General features: G+C 37.8%; 1 protein-coding gene across 1 annotated transcript; it reads left to right on the forward strand.

Moving 5' to 3' along the window:
• Positions 1 to 6,888: 6,888 nt before the first annotated feature.
• On the forward strand, positions 6,889 to 10,613 carry mlana (melan-A). The gene is made up of 5 exons (XM_012869152.3): positions 6,889 to 6,997; positions 7,665 to 7,757; positions 7,971 to 8,067; positions 8,183 to 8,290; positions 10,386 to 10,613. The coding sequence occupies exons 2-5, from the start codon at positions 7,669 to 7,671 to the stop codon at positions 10,452 to 10,454; spliced, it is 363 nt and encodes a 120-aa protein (XP_012724606.1). The 5' UTR covers positions 6,889 to 6,997; positions 7,665 to 7,668; the 3' UTR covers positions 10,455 to 10,613.
• Positions 10,614 to 10,688: the final 75 nt, after the last annotated feature.

The raw sequence follows: 10,688 nt of genomic DNA on the forward strand, positions 1-10,688 counted from the left end.
CATGCCAAGCTTATGTAGTTATGCCGTAGTTATGCTGAACATATTAAGGGAGGCTTTAGGAATCTTCCCTTGGCGCCCAAACCCTTGAATGGTTTATTTTATTGCTGTTCAGGTTTTTGCGATGCTAAACATGACAGGGGGAGATGGGTAACAATAACAGCGTAAGAAAAGCAAAGAAAGGACAGAGACACAAAGACAATATATAGTTAAAAAATTACAGAACTCTGCAATAAACATAGGGGAATGAAAACCAGCTGAGAACCAAAAACATTTGTTGTTAAATGTTTATAACATATGTGGTGTGGGCATTACATGAATTGTGTGGGTGCAGAGCCTCCCTGAGTCTTTCAGCGTCTATCTCTACATTTTTCCCCATTCTTCTTCACTGAGCTTCTTCACTCAGGGCACCTGTCTGGAGTTTCCAGGTATCGGCAAAGATTCCCACCTGGATTTGGGTCTGGACTTTGACTGGGCCGCTCTGTTACATGAATATACGTTGATCAAAACCAGGGGTTTGATATCTCTGGCCAAAATTAAGTGTAAATGGAGGAGAAAGGGTGGTTGTTGCCATTTCTCTGTCTGTTTTTGTGTTTCGACAACGCGATCAAGTTATTAGGTCCCAGAATGTGTTATAACTCCTACTTAAATGTGCATTTACAAGTGAATTTCCATTTCAAAAACTTTTATTTCATGTTTTAAGAGCTATAAATAAATAAAAATCTTATTTTCCAATAGTAGGTGTCTCTAAGTTAATGTCACATTTTCTTAAAGGGTCCTATAACGTTTGTGGCTCTAAACAAATGTTTTATTTTGTTGGGGCGGGGGAGTGCTTTTCTTCTTGTAATTGCTGCTGCCCCTTGAGTTAAACAATTTAATTTTATAGCTCTTGCTGTAAGTTTAGCATGTTTAGGGAAAATTAACCTCCGCCCCAGTCTCTGGTCTTTTGCAACTTCTAACAGATTTCCTTCTGACAGATTTTCCTCCAGGACTTTCTTCTAGCCAGAGGTGGGTAGAGTAACCAGAAATTTTACTCAAGTAAGAGTAGCAGTACTGCAACATATTTTTACTTAAGGCAAAGTAGAAAGTGCCCAACCAATAAATGACTCAAGTAAGAATAAAAAAAATAAAAAAATGGTAAGAAGGCTATTCAAGTACTGAGTAAATATCTATAACACCTGATTTAATAATTAAAAATGATGTACTTGGTCAGGCAAAAATATTAAATTATGTACAAACTGTGGTATTTTAACGACTAACATAAAAAAGTTACAAACACAAAAAATTACAAAGTAACAAATTCAAGCAGAAGAAACGCTTTTCTAAATAATGTTTTTCAACATAAAACTGATTAAACCAAGCCGTTAAATGCACATAGAGTGCAAAGTACTTCCAATAACAATATCTACTGTTTACTGTATGGTTATTTGGCCTGTAAATGGCTTGATGAGCTCAGCAGATAGAAAATACCATTAAAACAACAAAGCTTGTGTACATACAAGAAGCCTCACCTTAATATAATCTGTAGACGTGTCTCTCTGGTGCATTTCTGATTGAAACAAGTTTGTTTATTCAGTGAAGTTACTTACAGTGGAAAGAGTATAGCCAGAAATTTTACTCAAATAAGAGAATTGATACTTCTTCATGATATTTACCCAAGCAAATGTAAGAAGTACAGTGCATTAAAATTACATTTTGTTCAAAAAGTAACTCAAAGAAATGTAACTGAGTAAATGTAACTAGTTACTACCCACCTCTTCTCATCATCTTTGAGCAACTTCCTTTTACCTGCTGATGAAAAGCATCAACACAACGCATTGTGCTGCCACCATTGTTTCACAGTGGGGACAATTTGTTTAGGGTGATGTGCTGCGTTAGCTAACTCCCACGCTAAGCATTTTGCATTTAGGCAAAAAAATAAAAAATATTCACTGATATGACCAACGTACCAACAATGTTTTCTGTATCTCTTACATAAAATATGGCAAACCACAAACATGATTTCCTATGCCTCTTTCACATAGACCAGACTTATAGAGCAGATGATTAGTAGTTGTAATGCAGGCATATTCTCCCACCCGAGCTGTGAATCTCTGTAGTCCCCACAGAGTTACTGACCAAGGCTCGCCCAGCCTGGCAGTTTAAGTGGCCAGCCATGTCTTGGTAGGCTAGCAGTTCTAGCCTGCTTCCTACTTGGTTTTATTTTGTTTTATTTTCCTATATTTTAATCATGTAAAGCACTTTGCATTGTCTCTGTACTGAAATGTGCTACACAAATAAATTTGCCTTGCCCTGCCTTCTACCATTCTCTTCATTTTTGTGATTCATCAAACAGTGAGATATTCCCGAAGCCCAATGTCCACTGATATGTTCTAACAAACCTCTAAATACCTTGTATTATTTATACTTGTTTATATTGAATTAAACATATTTAAAAAATTAGGTGTCTTCTGAAGACAATTAGCAGCATTGTAATTTATTTAGGGACGTTAGTATGTATGTAGGCATATATATATATATATATATATATATATATATATATATATATATATATATATATATATATATATATATATATATATATACATATATATATATATATATATAGATCACTATGTATGTAAATAAGACATCATATGCCCATTCCTATTTCTTTTTGTATTTTTTTTTTTTTGTATCCTTTTTGATCCATTGTATATATGAAGATTCACTATATAACTGAATGTACCTTTCCTAATTTGCACCTTCTTGTATGAACCGATGTGGCAAGTGGATTTTTCCATTGTGAGATCAATAAAGCCTATCTTATCTTATCTCTTATCTTATCTTAATGGGGCAGAAAACAAAAGCATGCCACACTTTTCAGATTATTCTATGTGGTTTTGGCTTAGATCAGGGATGGGCAACTGGCGGCCCAGGGGCCGCACACGGCCCTCGTCATCACTCAGTGCGGCCCGCGAATAGATAAATAATAATTTAATAATAATTTAAAAAAAAACTTGTAATTATACTTTTGACCGATAGAGGGCTCGCCGTACCCAAACAATAGCGGGCACGGGCCGCTTTGCAACAGCGAGGAAGAAAGTCAAGAGCCATGGCCACTAGCAGTGGCATTAAGGGAAAACTTGACCGAGAAAGTCACATTTTTCAGACAATATTTTTTTTTTTTTTTTTTTTTTTTTTTTTTTTTTTTTGTGTTCCCTCGCAAAGGTTTTTGCATTCCCTAGAGGTACGGCTGATTTATTTGTTGTGGTCTCTTGTCATTCACACACAACAATAAACCGTGAGAGCTGACATGAGTTTTGAAACTGCAAAGCTTTGTCTTAAGCAGAAGATCAAACGTGCATCTACACAGCACCATGTTCATAGACCAGTGTGATGCATTTGCAAGCATCAGAAAGCTATGTTGCATTCAGGAGCGTGGGACATTAGATTTTTCAAAGCTAAAAGATGTGCATAATCAAAAAATAACAGAAATACAATTATAGAGCATTCAGTATTGTAAGAAAGCTCACTCTGTTTCTGGATAAATACGGTATGAGTTAAGTTCTATTCCGTGTTATGCCTCTTTTCTTGTAAATTTGAAATGACCCATGCTCCTGAATGCATTGATATGGAGGAGTTTAAATTCCTTTTTTGCAATTTTTTTTAAAGCAAACGGTTTGTCTTTTGCTTAAGGACATATTAAAATGCATTTATATGCAGAAAATAGTTATATGTTGGTGCAGTAAACATACAGATATAAATTCATCTAAAATTTGTTTTTATTGAGAAAATATTTGTAGCGCGTTTCATATCCAATTATTTGAAGTGCTCGGTCATGTGGCCCTCCAATGGTCGTGCTGAAAAAAATGTGTCCCTCTTTATCATGGAAGTTGCCCATCCCTGGCTTAGATCATTAAAGCAAAGATTCTGTACTGAATCGGATGAACTGAACTTTTTCATTCTGGATTTGAATCTGACTACATTTGGGTTGGATTGGAATAAATTGGATTAAGTCGCATTCATTTTGACTGTACTAAATCGCACTTAAACTGGAAATTAATTTTACCCGATCGCCTCAACAGCCTTCAGATGATGTTTGTTGTGGGTTTTTGCTACATAAATGCATTGAGATGAAATGAAATGAAAAAAAAACTGAATTAAATTGTGCATCAAAAGGAGTCAGTGGAGGTGATTTGGAAGTGTGTCCCACTGGGGCAGACCCAGAACTCAGTAGAGGGACTATATATCCCGTCTGGCCTGGGAACGCCTTGGGATCCCCTAGAATGAGCTGGAGCCCGTGACCTGATCTCGGATAAGCAGAAGACAATGGACAGATGGGATGGATATTCTAATATTAAAGCTGTAAATCCACAGTTTGAGACATCATTATATAGCTTTAATGGTACCACTTTACAATAAGGCTCCCCTTGTAGATGGCTATCATCTAGAGTTGCTTGCATTAAACATTTCATACTAAGTTTCTACCTTGTAATCACAAACTCATCAGTTTAGTCTCTTAGTCGCCTTTAATTAATACATAATGAGCACATGAATGAGTTATAAAGTTTCTACAGATTAATTTATAGCACATTTATAAACTAATTATCAACCATTTATGAGGGGAGCCTTATTGCAAAATGGCACCACTTTGATAAATACTGTTAAAAATAAAAGCACCAAAGACCAAGTATTCATCTGATCAAGAAAGTTATTTTACTGAAAATTATTGCAACAATTTTCTAAATGTTGCACTGATGTAACCCCAAAACTGAAAAGGTTTCTGACTAGAACATGTGACGAGACTCTGACATTTGTAAAAGCCACAAAATATTCCTTCCCTTACATGAATATATGAATTTATATCTATACAGTCAGTTATAAGAACAACCACTTATGTAATCTGAAAGAATTGAGGTCTGGGTTTATAAAGGCTATGAGCTCCCTCTTGTGGAGAAAACTAAACTGTCTTTAGTTGTTCGTTGGTCTCCTCCCACTGATGTTGACAATGTTTCTATTGTTTTTCTAAATGGAATAAAAATCTGCGCAGCACAGCAAATCAATGACCCGCCAGTAATCCAATAACAAACAAAAGCATTGACAATTAACGGAGGATGAAATATTCTAAAACCAGTGTTTGGAGATACAATTTATGTAAAGAGATTCCTGGAGTCACCATATGATCTTAACTCTTGTCCAGCTTATCCATAAACAGTTTGCTAATTGTATACAAAATGCACTTCAGTACACATAGATCCATCCCTTCTTTCTGAGCAAATGTTACCTAGTGTGTCAATGCTTTTAGGCCTTTACGTGAGAAATCGTAGCGCTTTATCAGGCGTTTCCTGTAAATGACCAGAATGTCTTTGAAAAACAAAAGGCATGACAACCACGTATTCAAAAGAAACATTGATACTCTAAGATTTCTGACATACCAGGCACACCTTTTCAAGTCTTGCCATGAGGCCTTAGTCGTTTTGTTTTACTGTTTTTTGGTTGACTATAAGCATGCCTAAACCATGCTTCACGTTTTAAATTTTTTTATTAGTAGATGTCGTTTAATTCTGTCTTATTAGAAAAAAAAATTCAGAGGTGCCTAAATCACAATACATCCGGTTCCACAAGTTTCCCATTTCAGGATCTTCCTCTTACATATTTTGGCAAAGCAATTTTTGCCAAAATGCATTTATATCATGCACTCAAACCACAGCACATCATCCACCATGTTTTCATGGTTGTCTAGTTTTTGAAAAACATATTCCATTTGATTTTGCCGGATCATTTACGTTTTCTTTAAGTTCCCAAACTATGAATCAGGCTCAAAACTTGCTCTGCATTAAGACCGTCCCCTTTTTCTATATTTGTGAACCATAGAAATACCACGGGGCGGCACGGTGTCACAGTGGGTAGCCCCACAGGAAGAAGGTCCTGGGTTTGAGTCCTGGGCTTGGCAGGGGCCTTTCTGTGTGGGATTTGCACGTTTTCTCCGTGTCTGTGTAGGTTTTCTCTGGGCGTTCTGGTTTCCCCTACCACTGAAAAAAAAGACATGTTTGTCAGGTTGGCCATTAGTGGTGGTACGCTCGGTTGCCGCAGCTCAGGCTATACCTCCATCGGATCTATGAAATCAGCGTTGTATGTCTAATGACAAATAAAAAAGCATCTTATGTTATCTTGGCGAACATCTACCCAAAACCTCCACCCAGGAACTAACATCCGCAGAGTGAGTGGGTTGGATTTTCCTTATAAACACAGAGATCAGTCCTGCAGTTTATAATTTTTGACTGTATTAGAGACAATATTGAGGCTGTCCCATTTAAATTTAATTTTCATTAACCTTTTCAGAGTTAAATAAGGCATGAAAGTACCTTCAAAATAAACTGCTACTGATGGGGATAATGCTTCCCATGCTACCACAGAGCAACACTTGAACATTGTTACCTGCCCTGAGGCCGCAGTGCATCTCTTCTCTTATGGGAAAAGATGTTCTTTTGCATCGTCCTTGACATAAAAATTAAAAACAAAATCAGAAGTCACACCGAATGGCCCCGTTTTATTTTACTCCACTGGAGTCCATTCTTCTGGAGCGAAGATTCTGGAAGAATTTAGTTAGTTAAACATTTTAATGGTACAATCATTCAACTGAAATAGCTTGAGAATCTTATATTTTGTGAACTATTATTTTCTCAAACCGTTCAAGAGATCTCCAAAAACAAACACACACACACGTTATCTTTCACATGAAAGGCCAGCAGCTGACTCTTGAAGTTTCACGAGTGGACAGGAGTGTTGCGTTTAAGGCCGCGGGGGTTTCACGGTAATTACTGCGTTTCAATGGGTTTAACCATGAGTCTCCATCCCGTGACGGTCATGAGGAATTTTGTTTTTTTGCCTCTCTCTGTTTTCTCCCACCGACTGAAGAAAGACCCTTGAGGGGTGAAGCAACACAGAGCTTGGTAGCCACAGTCTGAGGAGGCTCTCCAATAGGAAGGAGTGCGCTCTGGCATCAGGGAACAATCAGGTAAGAAAATTGTCTTTCTGGCTTCTTTTTGCCAATTAAATGTAAATGCAATGTCATATTTTGGTATAAAGGGTTATACTTATCTTTAATAGGCTTCCAGGATAAGTAATTGCTCAGTTTTTAGCTTCATCTTTTACTGCAACAGGTGTTTAGCATAGGCCCATTTCCCCAAAAATGTTCATTATATTACTCTTAAAGGGATGTTTATAATCGGATTGATGGCATTACATTTTTTTTTCAAATTCCTTAAATGTAACAAGATGTGTTACCTAAAAAGACATCGGCAAAATATATATATATCAAAAAATACATTTTGTTCACTGCAAGATGCAACGAGCTTTAAACTTTATTGCATGTTGTTTCAAAAACAGGCTTATGGTTAGGGTTACATTAAAATAAAGATGTTCAAATACCCAAACCTAATACGGTTTTTAGTATTTTTATATAATGTAAGATAGCTTCATGGTATTTATCTGCTGAATATTCTTTTTTTCTTCTGAATAACCCTTATTCCACCAAAATAGTGTGACAATTAGCACGTCTAACAGTTATCTAGACTATTTTAACTCAAAAGATGGGCCTTTACTTAAAAATGAATTCATGCAGGTTGTGAAACTGAACCTGCTTGACTCTAATTTTTTAGGGTGTTCTCTGGTTTGACTTTCAGCTTGATGTTGTGCAATCGTACAGCCGGAATGCCTCGCGGAGACTTCAACGTCTACTTTGCCAGCGGGCGGAGGGGATACATCAGAGCTGAGGAGTAAGCAGATGAAAAATGCAAATCAGGGCTGAAAATGAGAGACGCAGCAGCCATCTGGTTCTGGCTTTCAAACAGAGCTCAGTCGGTGCTGATCTAGAAACGTCTTTATGAATCTCTAATATATATATATATATATATGTTGAGGTGAAAACTGAGAGGGGAAACGCTCTAGATAAAAAACATAAACTAACTGAGAGGTATTATGCGTTTCAGGGCAGTAGGCATAGCCCTTCTGGTTATTGTCCTGGCTGGCCTCTTCATCCTCGGTTGCTGGTACCTCAAGAAGAGGAATGGCTACAAAATAATCAGAGTGAGACTATTACACTCTACTTAAATCACCCTTTTTTAAATTGTGAATTGTTACTACTTTTTTTTTAACCTTATCCCCCCCCCAAACGTCTCACACATTTTCTCTTCATATCCAGAACACCGGCTCAGGATCAGCAGGTTTTACAGCAGGCCAGTACTCCGAGGCAGGGACTTCAGCAGACAATAAAATGGCTCTTACCGACTTTGGCAGCTTCCGATCTGTGGTAAGTGATGAACGGTGACATTATGGCCCAAACGGTCGTTTTCATTGAAAAGCTCAGAAGGCAGAAAGCCCTGGGGGTTCTGAGAACCGTGTGGAGCGTGTAAAGCCGACGCATTGCACTGGATGCCTGAGGGAGATTATAATGTCACCAGACTAGGCCAAGGAATTAAAACCGTCTCATTCCCCAGGGAAGTGCGCGTACCCAGGCATGCGAGCAGAGGGGAAGACTGAAACACTTTTACCATATAGCACCGTCAACACGTGGGCACCATTGGTAAAGATGTGTAATAAGCTTTTTAATCAATTGTTTCAGTAGCATATTCTTGCATTTCTGATTTCAGAACGATCCCATTTGTAATAAGAGCACAATTTAGGGTAGGAAAAAACATGAGTGTCACAATAGTTAGTCACCCTCCGTGACCTGGTGAGATTTAAAATTTCACAAGTTTGTAGCCGACAGAGATCTTTGACCATTGCTCAGGCAACAGTTTCTCTACATCAGGCATTTTTCAGCTCCAGTCCTCGAGGGCCGCTTGCCTGCATGTTCTAGATCTGTCACATCTGATTCAAATGGACAATTCACCTTCTGAGTCTATGGCAAAGGTCTGGAGAGGCCTACAAATTAAGTAGTCGTTACGTCACGCTGTGTTGAACCAGGACGACACCTTAAACATGCAGGACACCGGCCTTTGAGGACTGACTTTGGACACCACTGCTTTAGATCGTCCACATTTCTAGGTCCTCTCTTCTCTTCAGGTCTCCCATGATGCCATGGACTCTTAAGGTTCTCCAGGCCCACAGCATCACATGCTCTCCATCATACTTAATAGTGGGCATACATTTCCAGCTCATTTTGTGGCTTCATCTAGGAGAGAAACAGCAGAGGAGCTCTGAGCCTCTCTAACTATAGACTTTGAAAAAAGGAAAGTTTTAAGCCTAGTCTTAAAGAAAGTATCCTAAAAGTAGACGGGGTGTCTTTCTCACAGACCAAAAGTGGGAGGTGTTTCCACAGGAGACGAGCCTGATAGTAAAAAAAAAAAAAAACTGCCTCCCATTCTACTTTTAGAGACTCTAGGAACCACCAGTCTGAGAGTGAGGTGCTCCGTTAGGAACATTTGGGATAATATCTCCGATATGTGATAGAGCTTGATTGTTAAGGGCTTTATATGTGAGAATTTTAACAGGAAGTAAACAAAGGGAAGCTAAAATTGGTGAAATATCTTTAATTTTGACCAGAACTCTTGCTACTGCGTTTTGGATCGACTGAAGGCTTTGAACTGTATTTTGCGGACTTTCTGATAGTAAAGAATTTCAATAGTCCAGCTATGAAGTAACACGTACATGGATAAGGTTTTTTGTGTGTGTGTGTCACTCCTGAACAGAATACTTCTAATTTTTGCTTTATTAGCATAACAGCAGAAATTTATTCTATACTGTCAGATAACTTTTCCAATTTGAAGCACGTTTTTAGTAGAGAACTGTAGTTTGAGACCAGGTGAACATAGGAGGCATTTTTTTCTGCTACGGTTCAATGTCCGGGTGAGCAGTAGCCATTTCGTGCCTAATAAAGATTATGAACATTCTGGCTTACCTTAAAGGCATGTTCTCCTTCATTTCCTCTTTTGAAGTGAAGTGGGGAACAGAAACACTTCTCAATAGCATCAAATGTACACCCCAGGAAGACAGGAAGTCATGAATAAATAAAATATTACAGACACTCTGATCAGCTTAGAAACACATTTTCAAATTGTTTCACAAATTAATTTAGTCTTTTATTCAGGGGGCAGTGACTGTGGCAGAAGTGGTTTTGAAAAAATATTTTACGTTTGATCGCTTTTTCGACTTAATAGAAATAATCAAGTTAAAGTTGGGTTTTCCTATATATTTTTTTTGAGATTACACTAGCATAATAAAAGAGGATTTAAAGGCATTTCACAGATCGGCGCCAGGGATGCAGAGTAAGTGATAGACGCTATTAAAGTCAAGTGCGTACTGTTAATATTACACATTGGGGTCATAATATAACATCCATGCTTTGTACTGCTCTGAAAATCAAAGATTTGTTGCATTCTGATGTTTTTCAAACTCTCCCCTAGGTCCCTAATGCTCCTCCAGCCTATGAGAAGATTTCTTCAGGACCGCTGCCGCCTCCGTATTCCCCCTAAGAGAGAAAGACTTCCGACATCCACAGCAAACCCGGAAAATGGACCAGACTCAGAACTTGATATGTCAGACGAAAGCATCATGTGTCACTGTCGGCGTGCTTCGCAGATTAATAGCATCAAAATATAAAGTAAATACCTTGTTTTTCTTGCTTTGTAAAAAATAAAATAAAAAATCTCACGAATAAAGATAAAACACATTTTCCAGGATGTTTCAATAAACCAAAAAAGGAAATG

Source organism: Fundulus heteroclitus, unplaced genomic scaffold (assembly GCF_011125445.2).
Source record: "Fundulus heteroclitus isolate FHET01 unplaced genomic scaffold, MU-UCD_Fhet_4.1 scaffold_82, whole genome shotgun sequence".
In the NCBI taxonomy this organism is placed as follows: domain Eukaryota; kingdom Metazoa; phylum Chordata; class Actinopteri; order Cyprinodontiformes; family Fundulidae; genus Fundulus; species Fundulus heteroclitus.

Bases quoted from the DNA above. Each gene is read 5' to 3' on its own strand.
- mlana (XM_012869152.3), top strand. From the start codon at position 7,669: ATGTTGTGCAATCGTACAGCCGGAATGCCTCGCGGAGACTTCAACGTC. The intron at 7,758-7,970 runs GTAAGCAGATGA...TATGCGTTTCAG, and splicing joins GGATACATCAGAGCTGAGGA to GGCAGTAGGCATAGCCCTTC. The intron at 8,291-10,385 runs GTAAGTGATGAA...ACTCTCCCCTAG, and splicing joins TTGGCAGCTTCCGATCTGTG to GTCCCTAATGCTCCTCCAGC.